This window comes from Marmota marmota, unplaced genomic scaffold (genome assembly GCF_001458135.2).
Source record: "Marmota marmota marmota unplaced genomic scaffold, marMar, whole genome shotgun sequence".
In the NCBI taxonomy this organism is placed as follows: Eukaryota; Metazoa; Chordata; class Mammalia; order Rodentia; family Sciuridae; genus Marmota; species Marmota marmota.
In genome coordinates, this window is record NW_026000082.1 from 34,008,040 (window position 1) to 34,035,486 (window position 27,447).

Here is a 27,447-nt window from a genome sequence, read left to right on the forward strand (position 1 = left end):
GCAAACTACAGGTGCTCAGTTTAGACTTGAGCAGGGGATACACCAGGAGCACCGGACGGACAGGGCACATCTTCATGGTGGTTCATTTTGTCAGGTGATTGAGTGCACTTGAACTGCAAGTGACCCACTTTAAACATCACTTACATATTAAAAGGAATAATGTACAGAATAAAATGCACCATGAGCATTGTTTTGTGGATAAGACATGAAACTTTAAAGAAATGTGCTTTTGGAGGAGTCTTTGGGGCTTCATTTTCTGACCCGGCAGTCCCAATCTAGTTTACTCCCCTCGGATGCGGGGAAATGGGGGTGAAGTTCAGGGGGTGGTGCTGCTCCAATTTGCCAGGAGGAAGACGAGCTAAGAACGGGGACAAACAAAGTCACGGTGCTAACAGTGCGTGCAGGCCCAGAAATGATGCCAGCAGGAGTGGCAGCAGGGGCTCAGGCGCAGTGGCAAAAGCCTGTAGGCAGGTGGCATAAGCATCGAAGGCAACCTGTTGGATGGCACACACGTGCTCTGTGCGGCAAGGCTCACCACAGGATGCTAAGTCGTAGCTGACTGAGTTGTAGACGTAGTAGCGCTGCAATGTGCCCTGGTTGGTGGCGATGCGGGTCAGCGCAGAGTGCATGGAGCGGGCGCCTGCATCTGGCACCCCATAGGCCTCAGTCAGCCGGTACTCGAGCTCCCAGCGTGGGCTTTCCTGCGAGTTCGCCAGGCTTAGGTTCATGAAGTAGGTCACCATGTCCTGAAGAGCGGGCACAGGGTTAGGTGAGCAGTGAGCAGTTGTTTAGTTGCACCCCTAATTCTACCTTGCATTTACCCCTACATTCTTTATAGTCGTAATAATGACTGCTATTAGTGAATGTGTAGCCACCTACCAGGTATGCTTGGCAGACATCCTCTGATGAGGTAACTGTGCTTATTACCCCCAATTTACTGATGAGACAATGGAAGGCCTAAAAAAGTTAATTCACTTGACCAGGGTCATATAGTGGCATGGGTAGCATTGGGGCCCAGGTTGTTTACCCCACTGCCTATTTTCTGTTCCATAAAGGAGTAGCCGGTTGACAGAGGTTATAGAACTGTAGTTGATGGGGATGTAGAATACATTCAAGCAAGACTCCTTAGGGCCCAGAAGCATCTTCAGGTCTAGAATCTTTCCAGTTAAATTTGTGGCCACCAAAGATCTGCCATGTATGGATGAGAGCTGACAATCTGGGCACATTACATTATTACTTACACTTACAAAAGGAGAAGCTAAGTGCCAACATGGACAACAGGCTACACTGCTGGGGGTTGGAACCCAGGGCCTCGCACATGCTAGGAAGTGCTCTACCACTAAGCTATACCCCAGCCCCAAGCCACACTCTAAGATTCCTCAGGATTCTTTCTCTACATGAGAATCAAGAACCTAAATGATTTCACCTGTCCCTGACTGTAAATGCCCTCCTCCAACTTGCTTTTTCCTGTCCTTTTTAATTTTTTTATTTTTGAGACAAGGTCTCATCAATATGCCCAGGCTGGCCTCAAACTTGTGTTCCTCCTGCCTCAACCTCCCAAGTCACTGGAATTACAGACAGTTGCCTCCATGCCTGGCTTCTCCCAGCCATTTCTACTTGGATGCCAAACTGGATCTTCCCTCTGAAACCTCATCTTCCTGCAGTCACCCTGTCTCAGTAACCAGAAACTTCATCTTCTCAGTGCTCAGGCCAAATGCCTCAGAATCCTCCTTCATTCCTCTCTGTCATGCCCCATATCCCACACCAGTCCACTAGCAAATCCTAGTTACTCTGCTTCCAAAATACCTACAGGATCAGACACTTCTCACCAGTGCCCTGCCACCACCCTGGCCCAAACCACCATCATCTTGCAGTTGGTTTTTGTGACACTTATGTCCTCACTGCCCTTCTGCTTCTCCCCTTGCCCTGGTGACCTGTTCTTGGCACAGCATACATGGTGATTCTGTAAAACTGTAAGTCAGAATATTTTTTGCTCTGTCCCAAACCCTCCCAATTCAGAGTCTTGTGCCCTGCATGACCTGGCCTCACCCCTTCCACTCTTCCCTGTGCCTTCCACTGTGGCCACCCTGTGCTCTTCCCCTAATGCGCCCAGCACGTTCCCACCCCAGGGCCTCTCACTTGCTGTTCCCTCTGTCTTCCCAAGATGCCCACCTGGCTCAATTTCTCAATTGATTCAGAACCCAAATGTCACCTTGCCTGTGACCCTTTCCTCCTAAGAGCGCACAAAACCCTTTACCATCGCTACCCTTCTCCTCCTCCTGTTTTTTCCTTCCTGGCTCTACTCTCTGTCCCTACTCAATTTTAACCTATTCATTTATTATCTCTCTCCTGTCAGAACATCAGGTCTAAAAGGGCAGCAAGCTTGAACAATGTCCTGAGCCAGAACAAGACATATCACAGAGGCTTCATGTTCAACATTTTGTTGAATAGATGAAGGAATAGTATTCCTTTGGCATTTCAACAATCATAGCCATCTTAGGAGGTGAGGGCTTGCTTGACAAGTTAGGGCCTAGAGCCTACTCAGTATTTGGGAAGAGGTGGGCAATGGACTTGAGATCAGAGTGTGGGAAGCCTCAAATACCAAGCCAAGGAGATCCAACTTTATCTTGAGGGCACTGGAATGACATTTGGACAGTTTCTTGTCTGTTTTTGTTACTGGGATTGCTTGAACGCTGAAGCACTTTACCATTGAGCTACATCCCCAGCACTTTTTATTTCTGAGACAGGGTCTTGTTAAGTTGCTTAGAGCCTCACTAAGTTGCCAAGGCTGTCCTCGAACTTGCTATCTTCCTCTCTCAGCCTCCCAAGTCGCTGGGATTACAGGCTTGCACCAAGGCATCCCACTCATGTGGATGAAAGCAGTGCTTCAGAGAGATGAATCCCTTCTTTGTGTATAGTGGTTGGGTTATTGCATGCAGGTCAGGTGGGAGGCAAGAAGACAGGGAAGGAGGCTATGGCAACCATCCTGGACGAAGGGGGATTTGGGGAAGAACTGACTTGCTTTAGTGGCAGGCAGCTCCAGGGTTCTGAACCTGAGCCTGAGAAGAGTGGAAGTAGCTTGACCTTCCTGAGGCTCAGGGGTCGGGAGCAGGTAATCTGGCTGGCTGAGAGTTAAGGAAGTCCCTCTCACCCTCCTCCTCTGGCCCCAGCAGACCCAGGGCCCCTGACCTGTAGCTTCAGTGTGGCTCGGTCATACTCCAACACCCGGATGCCTGGATTATTGGCCCCGTTGACGACTCCGGGTAATGTGGTTTTCCACGGGGTGACCCCAGGTGTGAGAAACATGACGCTTATGGGGGCACCTTTTAGGAGAGAGAAAGTGGGACTGAGAGAGGTTGGTGAGAGAAGGAGGGGGGCATGCTGGCATTTGCCCTCCAGATCGAGTACCTGCATCATCATAGAACATCCGGAAGCTGTCGGTATGGTGGTGCCCAAAGAACTGCCCTGCTATGACTCTATGGTGCTTCCGGACCAGCTTCAGGTACTCCTCATTGAAGTCCTCCCGGAACCACGGCTTGTTCCGTGTCTTCTCAAAGAAGCCCGGGGGCACGTGGCCAATAATGTACACCTGCAAGGAAGGGGTGTCCGGGACACAGATGTTCTCTCCGGATCCTCATTTCTACCTCTTAAAATGCCCATCTAGGGGCTCGGGATGTGGCTCAATTGGTAGAGCGCTCGCCTGGCATGCGTGAGGCACTAGATTTGATCCTCAGCACCACATAAAAATAAAATAAAGATATTGTGTCCATCTAAAACAAAAAAAATAAATATTAAAAAAAAAACTGCCCATCTCCCAAAGGCAGGTGGGCAGCTCACAAGAATCTCCTCCCCGACATTCCTCCCATTCTCTCCCCTGACATTTGCTCTATACCCCAAAACAGGTGAGTCACATGCCTTCCCACCTCTGTGTCTTTGTCCATGCTAGGCGTGCCAACTGGAGAACCCTTCTTGTTTTCTATAAATCCTACCCCTACTTCCGAACATTGCTCCAAAATCACCTCCTCCATGAAGCCTTCCTGTTCCTTTTAAGACTAGTCTTCTCAGAGAGCTTGAGCATTCTTATGTAGCATATGCTACGTAGCCATGTATGTTCATGTCTTACACTCCCTGAGTCACTTGGTTAATAATCCCTGGCTACTCGGCCACCTTTGCAGGAGACAGAACAGGAGACAGGATTAAGAACATGAGCTTTGGAGTCAAACTGCTGCTTGGACACCAGCTGTGTCACTCTCTGAGTGTCAGCTGTCTCTCATCTGGAATAGCAGCTACCTGGTGGAGTTTTCAGAGTTAAATGAGATCATCCATAAAAAGCACTGAGCTTGGCATCATGAGTGCTCATGAGCACTCATGAGCACCAGCCGTGATACCCTCCTGGAACATTCTGGGCAGTGCAAGAACTCAGGCCCATGAGACACTGTGCCAGTCCTTGAGGTGCCAGCCCAGCAGACTAGATGGACACATCTCAAGGCCAGGGCATCCCCCTGAGATCTAGTGCACAGTTCAGGTGGCCAGGGTGGTGTAGGAGCAGTGGAAAGAGCTCTGAACTTGGGGTCTAGAGACTGGGGTTCTACCTCCTCTCCATCATTTACTGGGTGACTTGGGACCATCACTGTTCCCATGGGCCTCAAGGTCTTCATCTACACAGGCTCCAGGACCCTCCTAGCCCACAGGGCTGTCGTGGGAATAGAAGCTGCCCCTTCTAAGATGTGTGCATCTCAGGGTGGGCAGATGAGTTTGTGCCAAGTGGGAAACTTGTTCAGGAAGTAACCCAGAAGAGAGGGAAGAAGAAGCAGGAGCGCTCACCATCTCCCCAGCCTGGGACGCATTGGTCAGCACATCTTCCAGCCACTGGAACTGCAGGCCCGGATCAGCCATGCCAGCTGTCTGCTCATTGTTGCTGTAGTATAGGTTGGTGTTGAGGACCATGATTCGCCCCGCCCTGCTCGGACCTGGCAACTTCTCAGAATAGAAGGCACCTGGGATGTCACAGGGAGAATCTGAAGGGGGCTCCTGCCCAATTCCACCTCACTCTCCCACCTTCTCCTTCCCACCTTTCCCCTACGAGGGGCAGTGAGGAGTAAGACCAGGGGCTCTGTCATTCATTAGCTGTGCAATTTGAGAAAGTTACTTCACCTCTCTATGTCTTAATTTCCTCATCTTCTAATGGGAATAACAATAATGTGTGTTTGCCCATCCGGATCCACTGTTGACCCTCCTCCACTCAGCTATCTGTTCCAGGAGCTGACCTGTTCAGACTAAAGCAATGGGCTTCTGCGCTGCAGACTTGTGGTTGGTTTAGACCCATGGGGAGTCCCAGCAGCAGGAGACAGAGGAAAGGGAAGAAAAGGGTCAGGCACCCCTGGGGCTGGCTGGGTCTCTGGACCAGTGGTTCTCAACCAGGAAAGTTTTGACCCAGGGAATATTTGACAATGTTCAGAGAAATTTTTAGTTGTCACAACTGGTGTGTGAGTGGCATCTAGTGAGTAGAGGCCAGGGTTGAAGCTAAACACTCTACAATACTCTCACAGAGGATGGCCTTCTATAAGAAAGAATCATTCACATCCAGGCCACAATGTCAATGGTGGCAAGGGTCAAACCAGGTTGAGCTGAAAGTCAGCTCCTTCCTCGGGTTGCTGTGAAGATTTTAGAACTGTGCTTAAGAGACACTGGCATACAGTAAATGCTGAATATCTATTGGCTTATGATCATCATTAATACTGTGAGGTTAAAAGCACAAACTTTTGAGTCTGTCCTGGATTCTGCTCTCAAGCTTGCCTTTGCTAAGCTGTGCAACCTCAACCAAGGGATTTGATACCTTCAGGCCTCAATCTCCTAATCTGTAAAATAAGGATAAAATCAGTACCTATTTCAAGGGATTGTTGTGAAGATGAAATTAGATCATACAGTAAGTGCTCCTTACAGTAGCAAATGGCTTTTGTACCTTCCTTGAAGAGAGTGACGGATTCGTTACTAAGCCATGGTCTCCATAATTCTGCTACATGATTGTAGATGTTGTTGCTCTGTGCTGGGAACTGGTTTTTAGGGTGAAAGTCATGATTTCCCAAAGCTGCGTAGACTTTAGTGTCTGGGAGGAAAGGAAGAAATATTTTTACAATATGCAAAAGAGGGCTGGGGCTGTAGCTCAATGGCAGAGCACTTGCCTAGCATGCGTGAGGCACTGGGTTCGATCCTCAGCACCACATAAAAATAAACAAATAAAATAAAGGCATTCTGTCCATCTACAACTACAAAAAAATTTTTTTAAATATGTAAAAGACTTGATGGAGTTAGCCATTTTCAGTTGACTACTGGCCATTGGAGCTGATGGGAAAGAACAATAACAGATGAAGAAAACACAAAAATAAGTATTAGAAAACCACATTTGATAAAATCTGGCTGAACTTTGATCAAGTCTGGGAAGGAAGAGAAGTGAGTTGAAGGATCCCAGCCCCTAAACCCATTCCCAGCAGAAAATTTTTTGGTCATAAGGAGGCCCCAGATGATAAGGGGAAAGTTGGAGGGTCTAAATAATTCATTATCATCAGCAGCCACTTGATACCTTGTCAATTCCAGATCCATCTTACTGTTAGGGGAACAGCCTCATTCACTCTGAGAGGACTTAGAAGTTTCTCTCATTCATGAAGTCAACAAATTTTTATTAAGCACCTACTATGTGTCAATGCATAGACCTGGGAGCCAGGTTCTCACTCGCAGTCCCCGAGGATCTGCAGCACAGTAAGTTACTAGGTATTGAGTAATTAGAGGTATGAGCGCTGTTTAAAAAGGGTTGGGGGGGGCAGGTTACTTGCTACGGGAGTGATAATGAAGGTCTGAAAGTGGGGGATTAGGGGATGCCTCCCTGAGGAATTGGCCTGTGAATATGTACAGTGGGATAGGAGAGCTCAGCGGACTTATTTCCTCCTTGTTAACAGCCTTACTACTGTTTTTATTTTATTTTAGGCTCTATGTCTGACACACAGTAGGTGCACAACAAATATTTGATAATGAATAAAAACCCCTCTAGAAAGAGAAGGGGTAGGGGGAGACCCTCTTGTTCTCAGAGACACGGGCCTTGCTCATATACAAGTTTGATACATCCCAGGGAGTGACCTTGAACCACCATGAGAAACAGGAGCCTTCAATTCCTGGCTGGGAAATGAATGCCTCTAACAAGCCCATTGCATGTATAACCTACATGATCTGGAAATGCAAAGAGCTCTGCATCAGGAGGAGGTTGTTTAATGGTTTACCCTAACTGCCCGGAAGCAGCTCTCTAAAGTACATGCCAACAGCCACTAAGAATCCTGGGAAGGGCTGAGGGTGCAGCTCAGTGGTAGAGCATTTGCCTACCATGCACAAGGCCCTGGATTCAATCCCCAGCTCTGAAAAAAAAAAGTGAAGGAAAAAAAGGCAAGAATTATTTTAAGAAAAAGCACAAGCCCCCAGGGTCCTAAAGGCAGATGAGAAGGGAAGGAATCACTTCATTTTTTTTTTTAACTGTTGCCATGTGCTCCTTGCAAACATAAGGTCCTGTATCATCCCTAAAGAAAAGGCAACAGTGAAACATCATGTCCCTGAATGCCCCCTTTCTGTTCCCAAGAACCTAGCCAAGTTAAGGGAACAATGACGGGAAGCCTCGGCCAGAAGTTTCAGATACATATATCTTGAAGGACACTGGCTTTCTCTTACACACACTGGGGACTAGGGCACTCAGTAGAAAGCTGTAGAAAGCTTTCTTGCACATACACCAGGACAGTTGCCCCTGAGGATACTGATCAGACAGGCGAACTAAGCTAATGCTGATGATGTCACTGCCTCTGCAGCCCAACATATAAAACTCCTCTCTGAGTGGGACAGGTGCAGAACTGAGAGTACTATGGAAAGAATCTGTGTCATTCAGCCAGCCAGAACACTGGACAAATGCCACAGGGGAGAGGAGGCGCTGCTTGACAAAGTGCCCTGAGGGAGGAGGTGCTATCTGTCAGCCTGTCGCCTCTGAACTTCCTTGGAGCAGTCACTCATCTCTTGTAAACTTTCCCCCAACAAATCGCGTGTCTTGCAAGACTTCATATGGCCTTTCAGCAACCTACCCCACTGCCCTGGCACAACTGGACATGATAGCTCCATCAAGGGCATGACCTGGTATCTTGTTTATTGTCCTATCCCCAGCCCCTATAGTGGTGTCTCACTCATAGTACGTGCTCAATAAATTTTTGTTGATTAATCAAATGAGTAAATGGGTTACCTTTTTTCATCACCATAACAACCCAGGGGGCAGAGACAGGTCCCAGTGTTCTCTTTTATTCACAGGAAGAAAACAGAGTCTAGATGAGATTACCCAGTCAGAATGTGGCAGAGTAAGAATTAGGATCTGGTTTTTGTTGTTGTTTTTAATTTTATAAACTTGCATGCTAGCAAGGCAGGGCCAGTGTCCTCAGTGACTGGTGGTCATACAGGTGATATAGAACACGAAATCTCTGTGTCCTTTCCTCCTCTTTTTTAAAAATTAATTTTGGGGTGCTAGAGATTGATCCCAGGGCTGGGTATATGCTAGACAAGTGCTTTACCACTTTCTCTCGAACAAATTGTTTGACCTTACTTATTTAAAATGGGGGTGTTCTGTTTGGCCTCTGTTATTATAATTCTCCAATAAGATAATGTTTCATTTCTTCTCTTCCATTTTGGTCTCATTTTAACATCTCTAAAAGTGAGTTGTGTCTTCCCATGATGGTCATGAGAAAGCACTATGCCATTCTCAACTGGTAGCATTGTCTTCTTGGCCATACATAAAATAATGACATATCATTTAGTCAGTGGCATCTTAGATATTAGGAAATTTAATAAATGTGCCAGGGTGACCTAGATTACAAAATCTTATCATTTATATTTGTGTGTTAAATCAGAGTCAAAAAAAATGTTCTTATTCATTATTTCACTTCTATTATAGAAGTTCCACGTGGAGCAGAGGAAAGAGGCTCAAATTGGACCTGAATGTGAATTCTTCCCTAGAAAGTGACTAGCTCGGAGCCATAGTTCCCTATGTATGATTGGGAGTAATAGTACCTTTTGCTGGGTGAGGAGGATGTCCTGGTTTGACCCTAAGTAGTAACATCTGCTGGAAGATAAATAAGCCCAAATGCATCTGGTTTGGGCATGAGTTAAATAAACTGGAAAAGGTTGAGTTAAATAAGCTGGAAGCTTCCAGGCATCTCTTTGACCTAGTTGTTTTATGTTAAGGGGAGGAGGCAGAGGGAGTGATGATAAGAACAGTGTTCAGATTAGGACTTAGGGCCTCACCCTTGCCACATGACCTTGACCAGTGGACTTGACCCAAAGGCTCAGTAGCAAAGGTAAGCAGGTAAGAGCTTCCCTCTCTGGGACTATCATGACAATGAATGAGCTAAAACGTGAAATTCTCAGTGTGGACACTTGGCTCAGTTATTAATGCAACTGTTACTTATTTTTATTATCATTGTTCCATATCTGGATTCTGGGGACCCATGATCAAGACTTTTAGAAGGAGCAGCTGTACTAGAACTGAAGAGGGTGTGGGCAGCTATCTCAAGTCCCCAGCTGGCAGCCTGTGGACTTGATTCAGGCCCCAGGACCTCGCATTTGGCAGAGCCCACTGACACACATATTCAACATGAGACGGGGCATACGGACCCTCTCCTCCCTGTTATGTGCCCCAAAGTCATTGCCTCACTCCATCTCCATCCCTGTCTGTTCTGCCAGGCTCACAAGGCCTTGAAAGCACACAGACAGCACCTTGGCTAGAAATCAGCTTTTCCCAGAGGCCTTGGCAGTCTGGATGGTTTGAGGACAGCAAATACCAACTCCAGGGGCACAGCAGGACATGTGTGTAAGCCCACATGATGCTTACCCAAAGACACCACAAAAGTGTAGACAAATGAGAAAGGTTTGAGTCTAGTGTTCATAAAGAAGGAGCAGAAGGTAGTAAAACACAGGCATCTCCTTCCGCGTCCCTTGCAGGATTGTGCAGAAGGTAAGAAATGGTCACTGTGAAGCACCTGGCAGAGGACCTGGGCAGCAGCCATCATGGTCAGAGGAGAAAAGCCTCACTGCTGCTGTCGTGCCCCTGTGCCAGGCACCATCTGGAGTTCAGGGACCAATCAATGGCAGAGTCTTACCTGGAAAGACCTCCCTGAGGAGGCTGGTCAGGCGCTCCACAATTTCCAGCACAGCTGCCTCTCCCAGCCTCTCATTGGGCACGTGAGGCGTGTCATCACTGAAAAACACCACAGAGACAGTGGGGGTAGGAAACGCAGAAAGGGACAAAAGAAGAGGAAGGGACAACACTGCAGTGAGAAGAAAGTTGTGGAACTGGGCTTCACATATCCACATGAAGGGGAATGGTCAGGCTGGAGCAGAGACAGAAAAGCATTCTAACATGGGCTCTGCCATTTGCCTGCTGTGGGTCCCTGGCCTGGTTCTTAACCTCTCTGAACCTCTATTAGCTCATCTTTATTTATTTATTTGTTTGTTTGTTTGGTGCTGAGGTTTGAACCCAGTGCCTCACATGTGCCAGGCAAGCATTCTACCACTGAGCTACAATTCCAGCCTAGTTCATCTCTAAAACAGGGGATAATAGGCACCAACTCATAGAGTATTGATGAGACTTCAATAGAGATGAAAAAAAAAATATATATATATATATATATACACACACACACACATATGTGTATGTATAACATATATAATGTATTAACAGCATCTGTTAGGTTGTCATTAATATTAGTTATTAGCATTATTACTTTCTAAAGAAAAGAGATTTATTTAGCTCATAGTTTTGGAGACTGGTGGTCCAAACAGTCTGGAGCAGTTTCTGGTGAGGGCCCCCATTGGCTGAATCACATCGTTGCAGAAATATGTTTGCATCTCTGTTTTTGTCATTTAGGGAAGAAAACTCTGCAGTCCCAGTCCCACCTATAAGCCCAGAGGGAGCTCAGAGTTGAGAGGCACCTCTGAATTCTATTCCATTCCCTAAAGAGCTCTAAAGAAACTGGAGCTGACTTCAGAGTGCAGGGTTCAGATCTTCTCTAGGGCAGGTCCGAGGCCATTTTGTCCCCCATTCAACTGACCTAAATTCTTGGGTTCACCTAAAAATCTCAGCAGGGTGAGGGGAGAAGGAAGGAGAATGGTGACAGGCAGAGTTCGGGGAGTAGCAGGAGGGAGGGGTAATCCAGACAATCATATCCTAAGGCCTCAGCTAGACCGAACAGTGAGGCAATGGCTGTCTAGGTTCTCACCCAGGGAAGTTCATTAGCTTAATGCTAACCACTAATGCTACTGTTGCTACTAAGAGCTCACAGCTGGCTTAATTTATGGTGGGTTCTTTTCTTTTTTTGGTACTTAACCACTGAGCCACATCCCCAGCCTTTTTATTTTTATTTAAATTTTTTTTTAGTTATAGATGAACATAATACCTTTATTTTATGTATTTATTATTTGTTTATTTATTTATTTTATGCGGTGCTGAGGCTTGAACTCAGTGCCTCACATGGGCTAGGCAAGCATTCTACCACTGAACTACAACCCCAGCCCCGCCCTTTTTATTTTTTACTTTGACACAGGGTCTTGCTAAATTGTTTAGGGCCTTACTAAATTGCTGAACTTGGCCTTGAAGTTGTGATCCTCCTGCCTCAGCTCCCTGAGGCTCTGGGATTACCAGAGTGCTCTACTGTACTGGGCTTGTGCTTAGTTTGGATATGGTTTGAGCGTGTCCCCCAAAGATTTGTGTGCTGGAAGGTTGGTTCTCAGTGTGGTAATGTTGGGGGTGGTAGAACCTTTAAGAGATTGGGAGCCCTACTGCAAGATAATTAAGTCATGGGTGTGTGCCCTCAGGAAGTATTAAGGTAGTTCTCACAGGACCCCAGCTCCTGCCAGAGTGGGTTGTTATTTAAAAAAAAAAAAAAAAGGGAGCTTGCCAGCTGGTGACACATGTCTACAATCCAGCAACATGGGAGGCTGAGGGAGAATTGCCAGTTCAAGGCCAGCTTCAGCAACTTAGCAAGACTCTGTCCCAAAATGCAGAATAAAAAGGGGATGTAGCGCAGAGTAAAGTGCCTGGGTTCAGTCCCCCAATAACAAAAATAAAAATAAAAAAGTGAGCTTGGTTCCTGGTCTCTCTGGTTTCCTATCCTTTCATGTGACTGCCCCTCTCACATGTGTTCCCACCCTGATGCCATCACCATGTTGTGATGTAGCCAGAAGGCCTTCACCAGAGCTGAGCAGATGCCGGTATGACACTCTTGAATCTTTACAACTGAGATCTAAATAAATTTCTTTTCCTTATAAAGTACCAAATCTTGGGTATTTTGTTATAGCAACATAAAACAGACTAATACAATAGCCACATCTACTCATTTGTTCCTCATAATAACCTTACAACATAGGTTCTATTATTAGGCCCATTTAACAGATAAAGAAACAAGGAACAAAAAGGTTAGAAATTGTTCCTAAGTGTATAAGCTAGAAAGTGAGGGGCCAAGATTTGAATGTAGTCAGCCTGGCCCCAGGGGCTATGTTCACACATAATACATCCTACCATGTCTCTGATACCCTCATTAAGGCAGTAAAAATTGCTGTTAGTCCTGACAAACCCTTGGGGACAGGCCAGGAATGACATGGAATCAAAACTCCACTTTTTTATTTTTTTTCTAGCTGGGAGGATTTAATTTGTTTCACAGAAAACAAATCCAATTTCCATGGGCTGTTCTGCAAGGGTTTGCAGCTCTCTCAGAGAAGTAAACTTCTTTATAAATGAGGCCGGCCAGGGGCATTGTGGGCTTCATCCTGCCTTCCAGAAGTGTCCATGGAAGCTGGCAGATGAACACTACGTCTGAGCTCCCTCCAGCCCTTCTCCCCAGCTCCCCTGGTTCACCACTTGTCGTAAGATGTCCTCTCCAGTCCCACCGCCTGGGTCAAGTGTCCTGTGAAGCTCCCATATGCCCCAGGTGACCCTCTTTCCTCACTGGGATGTTGTGATTTTGGAGGCTTCTCTGCATTTTCTGCAAGACTGAGCTCCTGGAAGGCAAGTCTGTGCTTGCCATCCCCGATCCCCAGGGTCTATCCCAGGGCATGTGACAGGTTGACCCACCAAATGAGGGAGTGGGCCAGGGCATGGGGAGCCCTTGAGTGAGGAGGAGGACAAGTGCCCAGGAAAGTTGAAGGTCTTACAGCTGCATCCTTGTCGGAGTAACAGAAAGTGAGTCTCTGTGGCTGAGGGGAATCACCCCTCCAGCTCTCCCCATAACAAGTAGTACCCTGACCCACAAGTACTCTAGGGCCACCAGGAAGCCCAGGGGTGGCATGCAGCTGACCAGAACACATGGCCCCGAAGCTGGACCACTTTCAATCCTCATCCCTTCTTCCTTCCCTGGATTTGGATCTCTCAGGCTTAAAGTCCCTAAAACACAAAGGGTGTAGCTCTCTTATCCCTCCCTAGCTTAAAACCTGAGTTCTTCAGGTGCCCAGATGGGCTATATCCCTGTCCCCAGCTCCAGTGAAGGCTGTGATCCACTGGGACCAGAACACAGAGGTTGAGAGGAGTCTTTGGAATCAGCCAGGGTCCCTTGGCCAAATTACATAAGTTCCTGAAACAGGACCGATGGGAGAACTGAAGGAGATGACGAGGACAAGGGACCCACTTGGAAGGTGCCCCATGAAGGGGAGTTCTGTCATGACGGCTCTTACCCCGTCCAGAGAATGAAGTCTGGCTCCGGCTCTATCTCCTTCATGGCGTAGATGGAGGAATTGATGAGGACCCAAGGAGAATCACAGAGGTAGTCACCCCAGGGGCCTGCATTGGGCACCGGCTGGGAGCCTGCTGATGGGCACACCCGGAGGGGGTCTTTGGATACTGTGTAGTTGGGGTCGAGGTGCAGGTCAGAGATGTGCCAGAACTTCCCTGCAGAGGAAAACAGACCTTCTCTCAATGCTGATCCCTTTGTGAGCTTGGATGGGAAAGAAGTCCAGAGGAAGCTGGGCTGGGGCGGACATGCTGCACAGGTGGACGGAGGCCCTCTCTGGGAACCCAGGTTCAAGAACGAGGGCCCAACAGCCAGGCTTTGACCAGGATGGTATTGAGCAGAGAAAAGGCTTCCTCCATCCCTGACCCGTGCCCCTTGGCAAGACCCTTTCTATTGCCCACCCCAGCATCCATAGTGGCCGTATGGGGGATAGGGCTTCATGACCTTCAAGATGCTCAGACTAGGGTGCTGGTTTTCAAGCAAAGGCAAGAGTGAATAGAGGTTAGTGCTCAGGCTCTGGAGCCATTTATGGGCTGTGTGATTCCAGGCAAGCAAGGTCACTCTCTGAGCCCATTGCTATAGCCAGATCCTGTCATCTGCCAGTGGAATACATACAAAAATTTTTACTGGAGGAGACTTGTACCCCAAATGAGTTGGAAGATCTAACTAATGAACACCAGCAAAAACCCTGTGGGATATGGGCAGCAACAAAGTCTTTGAGTACTAGATCAGAGAAGAAGGAAGGTGATTCAGTGTGGGCTGAGTTTCCGGTGTGGGTGAACCACGGTAATTCTGGATTCAGGGTGGCAGCTCAAGCAGCTGGGAGTGGTGCTGTTCACTGACATGGGTTCAATCCTCGGCATTGCATAAAAATAAATAAAGATATTGCGTCCATCTACAACTAAAATAAGGATTTAAAAAATAAATAAAATGGCATTGTTTTTCCTCCCTTTACACCCAGCTCCAAACCAAGGGAAGTTGAAATGACAAAAATATTCTTGACATCATACGGAGAAAGGAATCCCAAGAACAGGTCAAACAAAGTGGGCTTCTCATGTGTACCCAGACCAAGCAGCTTTAATGACTGCTTATTGAAGGAGGCTTGAACAGGTCTGGCCCGTTTCCTAAATCCTGTGTTTCTAGCTAAGATTAGGGTGAAGGCTAAGATATCCTCACTTTTCTGCTGTCTCTTCCTCCTCCACTTCCTGGGTCACTCACAGCACATAGTCAACATCTCTCACCCAAGTCTGGGCTGCTTCTGTTGGTTTCAGGGCTGGATAGCCAGGACCTCACCCAAGCCACATGATATTCCATGTGAATCCAGGACAGGCCCCTGACTCTCTTGACTTTTCCTCCTGGATCTTCTTGAGCTCTTGCCCACCTCTACTGATCTAAACCTTCAGAAAAGGATCTGAAACTTGTTTAGACTAAAGTGTAAATGACTGATTAAGCAAATCATTACCCCTCCCATACACTGTACAGTCATCCTCACCACAGCCCTGGGAGATTTTGATCATTATCCTATTTTAAAGATAGGGAAACTAAGGTTTGGAGGCCAACGTGTCTGAGATCCCATGGTCAATGGTGGGGGGTAGCCTATGGCTCAGCTCCCCTCCCAGAGAGACATGATTGCTAAGGGAGTAAAAACAATTCCATTTTATTTATTTTTTAAATCCTTTTTTGTTTTAGTTGTAGATGGACACAATATCTTTATTTATTTTTATGTGGTGCTGAGGATTGAACCCAGTGCCTCACACATGCAAGGCAAGCACTCTATCACTGAGCTATAGCCCCAGCCCGCCATTTTATTTTAGATGTGCTTTTTTTTATTGACAACATATGTCTGCATTTTTTTTTTAAATTCAAACTGAGGGCTGGGGATGTGGCTCAAGTGGTAGCGCGCTCGCCTGTCATGCGTGCGGCCCGGGTTCGATCCTCAGCACCACATACAAACAAAGATGTTGTGTCTGCCAATAACTAACTAAATAAATAAATATTAAAAAAAAAATAAATAAATAAATAAATAAATAAATTCAAACTGAGTCTTTGCTTATAATGGGTGGAATTTAACCCTTTCACACATATTAATGTATTTGAAATTGTTCCTATAGTGGGGCAAAACCCTAAGCTAGAGTAAAAGATCAAACTGCCCCATTCCGATTAGTAGGTGGGCACAGCTACTGGACACATGCTGAGTGGGTCACATCTGTGTCTGAGCCTCAGACTAGTTTGGCCAGGCTGATGCAGCAAGAGGCCTTTGTCCTTCTTGTGGTTCCTCACTTCCTTGACCTTGACAGGAGATATTTCCCTGCTTCAAGTAGGCTGTTTGTCAGTTAGCCACAAAAACTGAGCAATTTGGCCCATGTGACATCAGCTCACAGTGAACATTTCTCCACCTCCAAAACTGGTGCTGGAGACTCATTTCAGTTGTCAGTTTCTAGCAAGTGTGTACAACCGAAACTCATGCCAGCCTCCCTGGCACTTCCTTCTGTTGGGTGTGTGTGTGTGTGTGTGTGTGTGTGCACATATCCCCTAAGACCTAACTTCAGAGGTGGCCAGGATTGTGGAAAGAACCGCAGAGAGTGCTAGAGATCCAAGCAGGTGGCTCTTCCTCCCGTCACCTCATTGTGGAAGCTTGGATCTCTGTGACCTCATCTGCTGCTAAGCCCAGTTCTGCCTCCTCAGCCATGACTCATTCTCTTCACAGGGCGTCTTCCCTGGCTTCCCCAGCCGTGCCCAGTCTTCCCCTGTCATCATACTGTTGTTTGTTCCTCCTCATTCAGGCCTTAACCCAAAGGTCACCTCCTCAAAGAAACTTTCCCTGATCTGGTCACTAGCTATGGCCTTCTCCAGTTTTATTTTCTTTGGAGCACTCTCAAAAATGGAGTTATCTTGCTGGCTTGCTCATCATCCATTCTCCAGTGTACAGTGTCAGCTCATGAGAGCACAGAGCCTGTCTTGTTCCCTTCTGTGTCCTGAGCACCTAGAACAGTGCCTGGAATATGGAAGATGTGCCAATATGTACTCAGACCATGGGCAGGATGAGTCAACCAGGAAGCACTTGGAGAATGTCAGCTAGGCACCTGGCCCATCAAATGCTTGCCTCACTGTATCCTTACAACTATTGTGTGCCCTGGGGATTTTTTCATTTCTTCTTTCTTTTTGGTGTGTGTGTGTGTGTGTGTGTGTGTGTGTGTGTGTGTTGCTGGGGATCAAATCCAGGGCTCTGCACATGCTAGACAAGGGCTTTTCCACAGATATACACCCTCAGCCACCATCCCCCCACTCCCTCACTATGTTACCCAGGCTGACCTTCAACTCCTAGGCTCAAGTGATCCTCCTGCCTCAGTCTCCTGAGTATCTAGGAATATAGGCACATGCCACTGCACCTGGCTGAGGTCATTCTGGCTGACTTGAGGCCCGGGAAGGAGGATGTTATAATACACATACCATAATCGAATAGGAACCACAGTTTTCTTTGGAATTGACTGCAGGTGGTAAGGCTCAGGCCCTACTCCAAAGGAATTAAGCCCTAATTAGCATGTGTTGGAGAAATCCTGGGCCCCAGGACCTTGGGTGGGAGCACCCAGGTGGGAGGTGGCCATCTGGTTTCTTTCTGGAGTTTGGGGGGGGGGTTTGGTTTGTTTGTTTGCTGTTGTGATGCTGAGGTTTGAACCCAGGGCCTTGATATTAAACAAAGTTCTATCACTGAGCTTCATCCCTAACCCTGGTCATCTGGTTTCTAATCCAAGCTCGTTCATGTATTGCCCAAGGGACTTTGGACAAGCCAAGCCACCTGGCTTTGCCGAGCCTAAGGATGCTGATATCTGATCTGTTCCCTGTGAGCATCAAATAAAATAATGAACAAGAAATGGCTTGTAGAGAAAAAATTCCAACATACCATACTGTTACCTGTAATTACCCCTGGTCCAAGAGTGAGGCTGGAAGGTATAAGGAATTTTTTACTCTAACACTACCTTTTAGACAAGAGCTTCCCAAACTTCACTGTGCAGATGCCTCACCTGGGTATCTTGTTAAAATTAGGAGGCTTTATACAGACTTGCAATGCTTAAATCTTTTACTGTAAACTCTTATACTGAGGTTTTATTTATTTATTTTTATTTAATTTTTTGCGACACTGGGGATTGAACCCAAGGGCACTCTATCACTGAACTATATCCAAGTATTTTTTTTACATATTTTTTAATTGTTGATAGAACTTTATTTTTTATTTATTTATATGTGGTGCTGAGAATTGAACCCAATGCCTCACACATGCCAGGCAAGTGTGCTACTGCTGAGCTGCAGCCTCAGCCCCATATCCAAGTATTTTTATTTTTTATTTTGAGGCAGGTTCTTGCTAAATTGCCCAGGCTGGCTTCAAACTGTGATCCTCCTGCCTCAGCTTCTCAAGAACAGAAATTATCATAGTGCACTGAACTCTGCTATTAGCTGTCAATATGACCTTGGAGATTACCTCTATTTATATCTATGTCTGTATCTACATCGATCTATCTACCTACCAACCTATATCTATTATATGTGGTCCTTTAAACTTGAACAGCATCTTATCATGTACATGCACAATATCACTTAACTATAACACTTAATCTTTCCTCTGCTATCATCCCTATTTTATAGATAGCAAAAGAGAGGCTCACAGTCACATAGGTATTCAAGGCAGGACCAGAGCAGGATCCAACCCACCGGTTTGGGGCAGTGGGTTGTTTTTGCAAGAGTATACATAAAATTTGCAATCAGGGAAATCTTATTTTGAATCCTGCCTCCTCTGCCGCAGTCTGGCTGGGCACAAAATAACCTAGCCGCCACGAGGCACTTGTAGGTTCAAACAGGAACTCCTTTATTGCCCGAACTCCCAAACGCCACCCACGGGGCCCTTTCAGGAACACCACACACCAACCGGAACTCCCTCCACCGGAACTTCACCAACCAACTTGAACTCTCCAGGAATCCCCGCAAGAGCTCAACCGGAACTCAACGGGGGAACTCCGCAAGAACTCAAAAGTAGTGGGCTCCCGAGGCAGCAGGAGCCGCCCTATTGCCGGACAGCAGGGGTCTAATACACAACTGAATACACAGCCTGTTTCAATCCAGCATCATCCAGTCATAGCAATTATACACAGCTTCGCTTAATTATCATTATTTTAATGGCTCGCTGGCGTCACCTCTCAACCACTCCTTCTGGCAAAAATGCCAGGCGTCATCCCAACTTGGCTATGGCTCTCAACACTCCTCCACACAGGCCATGGTGACTTGAGCCAGGTATTTCCCTAGCTGAGCCTCAGTTTCCTCATCTGGAAGATGAAAATGAGAATGCCCTCAGCAAAGGTGGGTTGTGTGGCTGAGTTATCTCCTATGGAGCACCTGGCCATGGGATGAGCAAGCTAGTCAGGGCTCATTCCCTGGGCCAAACTAGCCTTTGGGCCTCAGTTTCTTCTTTCTCTCTCACTCTCCCTTTTCCCCTTGTTCCCTCTCTCCTTTCTCCTCTCTCTCTCTCTCTCTCTCTCTCTCTCTGATTTGTCTCCTCCAGTGTGAGAGGAAAGCACTAAACAAGGTTCTCTATAGGCCCTCCCAGATACTATGACTTTGTCTTTTATTATATTATAACCCACACCACAAAGGGATCCTGATTCTTATTTCAGTCCTTGGCTACTGATGTTCAGCAATTAATCCCAAAGCACTTGGATTATGATTCCTTCTCTGTAAAATAAGCCACACAGGGTTGTTTTGTCAAAACCAACACTTGCTGTACTTGTGCTAACCACCTGGATTACTCCTCTCACAGCAGCTCCCCAAGTTAGACAAGGAGTCAGAGGCTCGGGCCAGACACTCTGGGGGCTATCAGTCCCCTTCCCCAGCTGGTCCTGCTCCCTCAGACTTGAGAGGCTGTTTCCAGTTACCATGCTAACTTGCACTGGAAGAACTTGTCTGTTTCTCTGCAATTTGAAACTGAGGAACAAGTGGAAAGTTTCACAGGTATGTGGTGGGGAAAAGGCACTAGCAGCTTGGCCTCCACCAGAGCTCTTGGCCAAGGAAGGGAGAGGTAGAAGCCCCACAGCTTCAGGTAAGCAGGGAAGGCTGCTCTCTGACTGGGTGTCTCAATGTTCTCTTGCACTTCAGGAAGATATGGAATCTGAAGAGGAAAAAAAACTTGCAAGGGAATTATTTTTAAATTACTTTTGTTTTAAAATTAGACATATGTACATCCCAGCAAGTTTGGAGAGAGAAGATAATACTTTAAAAATCTACTATCCTAGTCAGGTGCAATGGCACACACCTATAATACCAGTTATTCTGGAGGCTGAAATAAGAGAATCGTAAGTTTGAGGCCAACCTGGGCAACTTAGCAAGATGCCATCTTTAAAAAAAAAATTCCAAAATAATGTGTAGAAAGATACAAAACTTATCTCAGGCAGATGCTATGTCTCCCAAGGACTCCTTATCTGCAAAATGGGTATAAGGGTAACAGTACCTACTTTACAGAGGCTATCCAAATCAAATGAAGCTGGGCAGGGTAGTATGCCCCTGAAGTCCAGCCACTAAGAAGGCTTCAGCTCGGGAGTTCAAAGCCATTCTGGGCAATATAGTAAAACCCTGCATCAAATAATAATAATAATAATAATAATAAATTAAAAAGTTTTTTTCTTTTATTTTTCAAATAAGTTTCAAAAGGATAGTGTATGCCAGGTGCCTAATATCCAGTCTGACCCATTGTAAGTACTAAATGTTAAATCTTGCTATTTTTGCCAGGCACAGTGGCACACACTGGTAATCCTAGTGGCTTGGGAAGCTGAGGCAGGAGGATTGCAAGTTCAAAATCAGCCTCAACAAAAGCAAGGCATTAAGCAACTTAGTGAAATTCTGTCTCTAAGTAAAATAGAAAATAGGGATGGGGATGTGGCTCAGTGGTCAAGTGCCCCTGAGTTCAATTCAAACCATGGTACCAAAAAAAAAAAAAAGATTTGGAATAAATCGTACTATTTTCCTTAGTGGCTTGCTTGTATTTATATAGCATTGTGTTATACACAGAGTGTAACTGGACAGCCTGGGTTTATGTCCAGACTCAGACACTTAGATGTGTAACCCTGGGCTATAAAATGGGGATGATAATACTTCGCAAAGCTGTTGTGAAAGTATGATGCAAAAATAATATATGTAGAAATTTTAATGGTGACTTGTACTAAATATTATTTATTGTTTTAGTTTCATTGTATTATCTTGAAAACTTTCCACCAGATGGTTAGCCCATAATCTATTCAGCTATTTTATTCTTGCTGACAATTTTTTATTATTATAAACAATGCTACAATGAATATCTTTGTGCAATTAGGGAGGAAGGAGATTCCCTAGGCTGAGGTTAAAGTGCCTATTGGCATTTGGATTTGTAAGAAAATATTTAAAAATGAAAGAGTGAGGGAGTGGAAGATTCTTTCTATCATTCCCAAACCACAAATCAGATGGGCAGTGTCAAATCCCCCCAGCGTCCTGGGGTATCTGTCTCCAGGGCAGAAGGAGGACTGTCATTCATAGCCTTCTCCTGAGCAGGTTGCCCACCCAGGGAACAGTCCTCTCAGGGATTTTCCTAAAGGTACCTTCCACCTCTAAGTCTCAGCTTCTGAAGGTCAGTCCTTCCCAGGCAAAATGCCTCCTGACCACCTAACACTGGTGTTCCTCCTTGCTGGCTTCTGCAGATGCCTGGTCACACCAGCAAAGTTCTTTGCCAAGGTCCCTTTTACTCTTGAGTGTCTAAGAAGTGGACTGACCAGAGGAGATCCTTAGGAGACACTGACCCTTTGAAATCCAGCCAGGACACAGAAGTACTGAGTCCTGCACCTCAGTTGTCCCCACCTCAGAAAGGACAGTTAGATCCTTCCATTTGCTGAGGCCAAAAAACAGTGGTGTCGCCCTCGATCCTTCCTTCTCTCCCACAGCCAATCTTTTTTTTTTTTTTTTGGTTGGGGGGACACTGGGGATTTAACCCAGGGGTGCTTAACCACTGAGCCACATCTCCAGCCCTATTTTTTATTTTGAGAAAGGTTCTCGCTAAGTTGCTGAGACTGACCTCAAATTTGGGATCCTCCTGCCTCAGCCTCCAAGTCACTATGATTACAGGCCTTCACCACCGCACCAGGCATCTGACAGCCAAATTTTATCCAGATTGGAGCATTTCCCTTCACCCCTACTTCTACCACCTGCTCCCAGCTCCACCCCGTCTCACTGGATGACAGCAGTGGCCTCCTCCCTGCATATATATATTTATATATTTTAGTTGTAGACTACATAATACCTTTATTTATTTATTTATTTTTTTAGAGAGAGAATCTTTAATATTTATTTTTTAGTTTTCGGCGGACACAACATCTTTGTTTGTATGTGGTGCTGAGGATCGAACCCGGGCCACACGCATGCCAGGCGAGCGCGCTACCGCTTGAGCCACATCCCCAGCCCCTATTTATTTATTTTTATGTGGTGCTGAGGATCAAACTCGGTGCCTTTCATGTGCTAGGCAAATGCTCTACCACTGAGCCACAACCCCAGCCCCCCCCCGATTTTCTTGCTTCTCCTTTAGCAGGAGACAAACTATTCAGTTTGCCTAGGACCAAGGGAATTCCCAAAGCACTGGATTTTAAGGAGGAAAGTCTCAGATGAACCAGGACAAGTTGGTCACACTCCCTGAACCCATTATACTCTCTTCCCAATACCACAGTCCAAGTCAAATCATATTATGTTTAAAACCCTTGAATGATGTCCCATTTCATTTTGAGCAGATCTGAGTCCTTAAAATTGTCCTCAAGGTTACCTGTGAGCTGGCCCCAGCCTCTACCCCCTTTGCACTGATGATGTCCCCTGTCATCCCTTTGTCTGCTCTGCTCCAGCCACACTGACTTCCTTGCTGTTCTTCATGCATATCACCCATGCATCCACTTTAGGGCTTGTGCATCTTCTGGCCTCTTACTGGAATGTTCTGACATCCACATGGCTCTCTCCTTCACTGCCTCAGGAATCTTTGCGAATGTCACTTAGACAGCTCTTCTCTGGACGCTCTGTGCATGCTCCCCTTCCCCGCATTCCCTACCTCCCTATTCTATTTTCTTATTCTCCATAATACTTATCTCCTAGAATACTATGCATTTGTTTATCTGGGTTTTTGTTTGTTTCTTCCCAGGTGAAGGAATGATCTGTGAGGACCAGGACTTTGTCTTCCTCTCTGCCTTCTTCCTGGATCCTAGAATAATGAATGCCTGGTACAGAGAAGGCCCACCACCAACATTTTTTTTTTTTTTTTTGCTTTATTTTGTTAGGTGGTGCTGGGAATCAAATCCAGGATCTTGCACATGTTGGGCAAGCACTCTACCACTAAGCTGTACCCCAGCCCTCTACCAGTGTTTTTTGAATGAGTTCATGAATCTTTCCTACCTCTACCAATCCACAGGCTCTTACACACATAGGGCATTAACAAAGTCAGGATCCTATCCCTGGCCCCAGGTAAAATCTTCAGGCTTCTGGCTTGCTGCCTCTCTCCACAGCCTCCCTACCTTGCTATTTTTAGCAGCACTTTGTTTCCTGTGAGTGGCTTCCAGGACCTGCTGAAATCCAAGTTCACAGTACAAAACAAAGACATCACAGTCATTCCTGACGCCCTACCTGGTTCAGCCCAGGTGACGACCCAGTGGGCCAGGAAAGTCAGCCACTTGAGCAACCTCATGCTGGGCAATCTCTTAGCAGCAGCAGCAGCAGCAGCAGCAGCAACAATAGGTTCTCCAGAACTTCCCAGCTTGTTGTTGCAGGACATGTGCCTGAGCACAACTTCCCGTCCTGTACCTGTGTTCCAAGTGATCCAGGGCACAGGCTTCTCTTGCTTTTCCTCCTTTGCCCAGCAGGGTGTGGGCGGAGGAAATGTACTGGTCAGGGCAGAAAGGCCGGCCTTTGCACTCTTCAGTGGGAGCAGCACTATCTTGCCAGGAGATGTGTGTTAGAAAGAGTTCATATCTTTTAGGGATATACACTGAAGCATTATGGGCAAGAGGATATAATCTCTGTAATTTACTTCAAAATAATTCAGTAGGATTAAAAATGTTTCAGTCCAACCAGCAACTGCAATCTCCAGAAAATTCATCTAACCTCAATCACTGAAATGCAAATATCCACTTTCTGATTACATTACTCCATCCCAGCAGAACTGACAAAACCGTATGAAATGGCTGGCTTTGGCCATCAAAAGAACTTAACTGCTAGTAGAAGATGCTTAAACACAAATGAACCAAAACTTACAGTTCATTCTGCCAGGAACCATGTAGTTGGGAAACGGTGGGACTGGTTAGCGCCTGCCCTCCAGAGGCAGGGTAAACCACTGGATCCCAGCTCAGCAGGTTAAGTGAAATGACAAGCCCAGAGGAGGATCAGACTCAGATAGTGGAACCTGAGAGTCTTCTGGGAGAAGATAACACAGGCTTAATGCCTTTGCTTAGTTGTTGTTTGCATGCTGGGGATCAAACTAGGGCCTCACTTTTGCTAGGCAAGCACTCTACTACTGAGCTACACCACCAGTCCCAATCAATCAGCTTAATCTTAATGCACAAATAGGAGTTAGCAGAAGGGAAAAACCAGGGAGGAGAGCATCCCAGGAAGAAGGAACAACTTTTCTAAAACACAAATTGTGTTACTTCTTGATCCTGAGACACTTCTGTGTCTCTCCCAGCTCCGAGCTCAAACAAATGAGCACACCCTGGGATGCTTCAGCATCTCTGCCTTTATTTATTTACTTACAGTACTGATATTTATATCTAGTAAGGAAGAAATTTAGCCAGGCAAATTTTTTTTTTAAAGAGAGAGAGAGAGAGAGAGAGAGTTTTAATATTTATTTTTTGGCGGACACAACATCTTTGTTTGTATGTGGTGCTGAGGATCCAACCCGAGCCGCACGCATGCCAGGTGAGCGAGCTACCGCTTGAGCCACATCCCCAGCCCATAGCCAGGCAAAATTATGCCTATAATCTCAGCTACTTCAGAGACTGAAGCAGGAGGATTGTAAGTTTGAGGCTGGCCTAGGGGCAACTTAATGAGTCTCTGTCTTTAAAAAAAAAAAATCCATGGCTAGGCAGGTACTTCAGTGGTGCAGCACCAGTCTAGTATGTGCAAGGCCCTCAGTTTAATTCCTAGTACTGAAAAAAGGGGAAAAAAAGATAAAAAAAAAAATACAGAGAGATACGGAAGTATCCCAGGGAATACTGTCAGGTATTGTTGGACCTGGGCTCTTGGGGCAAGGGAAAGAGAAAGCAAGCAAGAACCAGATATGCTCAGCTGTTTGAGCTTACTGCTATAGGAGCCATGGAAGAGTCTTAATTAGGAGCAACATTCTCAGCCCTTTTTATGTTAAGTTGTTTAGGGCCTCACTAAGTTGCTGGGGTTGGCTTCAAACCCGCAATCATCCTGCCTCAGCCTTCTGAGCCACTTGGATCAACATGTGACAAACATTCAAACCAGGCTGGAGTTGTAGCTTGGTGGTACAATGCTTTCCTAGAATGTGTGAGGCACTCCGTTGGTTCCTTAGCTGTTGAACCATGATGCAAAGACTACTGACTCCAATTTTAAACCAAGTTAAAGCAAGCTTATATTGTGTACACAAGAGAGCTGATCAGCAACTGCCTCACCAGAAAAAAACAGGGCCAGAGGACAGCATCTGATCTAAGGCAAGGCGGGGAATTTACAACCAACAGGGTCTGACCAGCATAATACAAGGGCAGGGAGCAGATTAATGATCTACATGGCTTGACATCTCAAGGTAGGGAGTAAACTCAGATCCAACATCAATGAGGAGCAGCTGGGATTTCGGGGAGGGTTGTTATCTGGTCAGGAAGAGATGGGCACAGATAAGTTCAAAGCACGGTCAGGAATCCCAGGCAAGTTTTTAAAACATCAAAGTATGGTCAGGCCAAATAGAAATCTTAGTATTGTAAAATAAAACAAAAATGATCATGACTTTGTTATGAGGCTCCCAATCTTTTTTTTTTTTAAGTTGTAGTGGACACAATATCTTTACTTATTTTTATGTGGTGCTGAGGGTCGAACCCCATGCCCCACGCAAGTGAGGCAAGTGTTCTACCACTGAGCCACAACCCCAGCTCCCCCGAGGCTCCCAATCTTTTTTTTTTTTTTTTTTTTAAAGAGTGAGAGAGAGTGAGAAAGAGGGAGAGAGAGAGAGAATTTTAATATTTATTTTTTTTTTAGTATTTGGCGGACACAACATCTTTGTCTGTATGTGGTGCTGAGGATCGAACCCGGGCCGCACGCATGCCAGGCGAGGCTCCCAATCTTAAAATAGAATTAGGCTGGGTTCATCGAGCACCACATAAAAATAATAAGTAAAAGTATTGTGTCCATCTACAACTAAAAAAAAATATTTTAAATAATATTCAGGTCAGGTGTTTAGCTCAGTGGTAGAGTGTTTGCCTCGAATGTGGAAGGCCCTGGATTTGATCCTCAGCACCATATAAAAATAAAATAAAGTTATTGGTCCATCTACAACTAACAAAAATATTTTTAAAAGAAGAAGAAGAAATATTCAAACCATAACAGAAATCCTCATGAGGAGTGGGGAGAGTTTACATTAGGAAACTAATCAGTACTGGTAGGGAGGAATTAACTAGACTATGACAGTTGATCAGTTGGGGTAATTTGTGTTCTCACCTTTTTTTTTCTTTCAGTGCTGGGGGTTGAACTCAGAGCCTCACATATACTAGGCAAGCACTCTACCACTAAGCTACAATCCCAATTCTATATCTGCTTTTTAAAACCCTGTTCCAAGTAGATAGACAAGATTGCTTTTGTGGGATGGGGAGCACGGTGGAAAGCCATAGCACATTGAAGATAGCTACTTTCAGGCTTTTGTCCTCTGTTCTGTTAGTGAGGATAGTAAAAGTAGGGAGGGGACCACCAGTGGGGTGGGGAGCAGACAGAGGTTGTGTTCCAGAAGAGTCCAGGTCATCTCTAGGAGTTAGCAGATCCTCACATTGGAAGTCCTTGGATATTTGTTTGGGTTCAGTATATATTGAGTGTGGATTAGGCTGCAGACCTTACAGACAATGTGGTGAGTAATGGAAGACTCTGTCCTGGTAGAGCTTGCATTCAGCAGAAGAATGGACACCACCCAGATGAATCCACAAAGCCCCCAATGGGCAGAGCCGCAGCAGAACTGTGGAGAACTGTGGCCCCCAGGAACAGTACAGGCTGTATCAGTAGTGCCTACAAACCATTAAAACTAAAGCTCCATTCCTGTTCAGAGCCCTGGGTCACTCCAAGAAGAAAGACACCATCAAAAATAACCAATGAGGGCTGGGTTTGTGGCTCAGTGGTAGAGCGCTTGCCTAACATGTTTGAGGCCCTGGGTTCGATCCTCAGCACCACATAAAAATAAACAAAATAAAACTATTGTGTCCAACTAAAAAATAAATATTAAAAAAAAAAAAAAACATCGAGAGTGAATTTTCTGCCAGTCCAGAGGGCTTGGGCTCAGAGACCAAATAGTATTGATTTAAAAAAACATAAAGCTATGTGAATTTTCTTGTATGCAAACCTGTGGCCTGATTCACAACTTCTGGAAGGCATCTAGGGCATCCTGAGATCCTTTTAGAAG

The 27,447-nt window shown here is 45.9% G+C and overlaps 1 protein-coding gene across 2 annotated transcripts; it reads right to left on the reverse strand.

Annotated features, from left to right (window-relative positions):
- Positions 1–65: 65 nt before the first annotated feature.
- On the reverse strand, positions 66–23,679 carry Smpdl3b (sphingomyelin phosphodiesterase acid like 3B). Of its 2 annotated transcripts, XM_015485417.2 has the most exons (8): positions 23,460–23,677; positions 13,738–13,951; positions 10,173–10,270; positions 5,963–6,106; positions 4,825–4,997; positions 3,409–3,589; positions 3,190–3,323; positions 66–746 (listed from the first exon to the last, which is right to left on the reverse strand). In XM_015485417.2, the coding sequence occupies exons 1-8, from the start codon at positions 23,605–23,607 to the stop codon at positions 381–383; spliced, it is 1,458 nt and encodes a 485-aa protein (XP_015340903.1). In that variant the 5' UTR covers positions 23,608–23,677; the 3' UTR covers positions 66–380. The 2 variants fall into 2 exon arrangements, with proteins under 2 accessions (XP_015340903.1, XP_048671963.1); XM_048816006.1 differs by lacking the exon at positions 5,963–6,106 and having other exon boundaries at positions 23,460–23,679.
- Between the last annotated feature and the right edge of the window lie 3,768 nt (positions 23,680–27,447).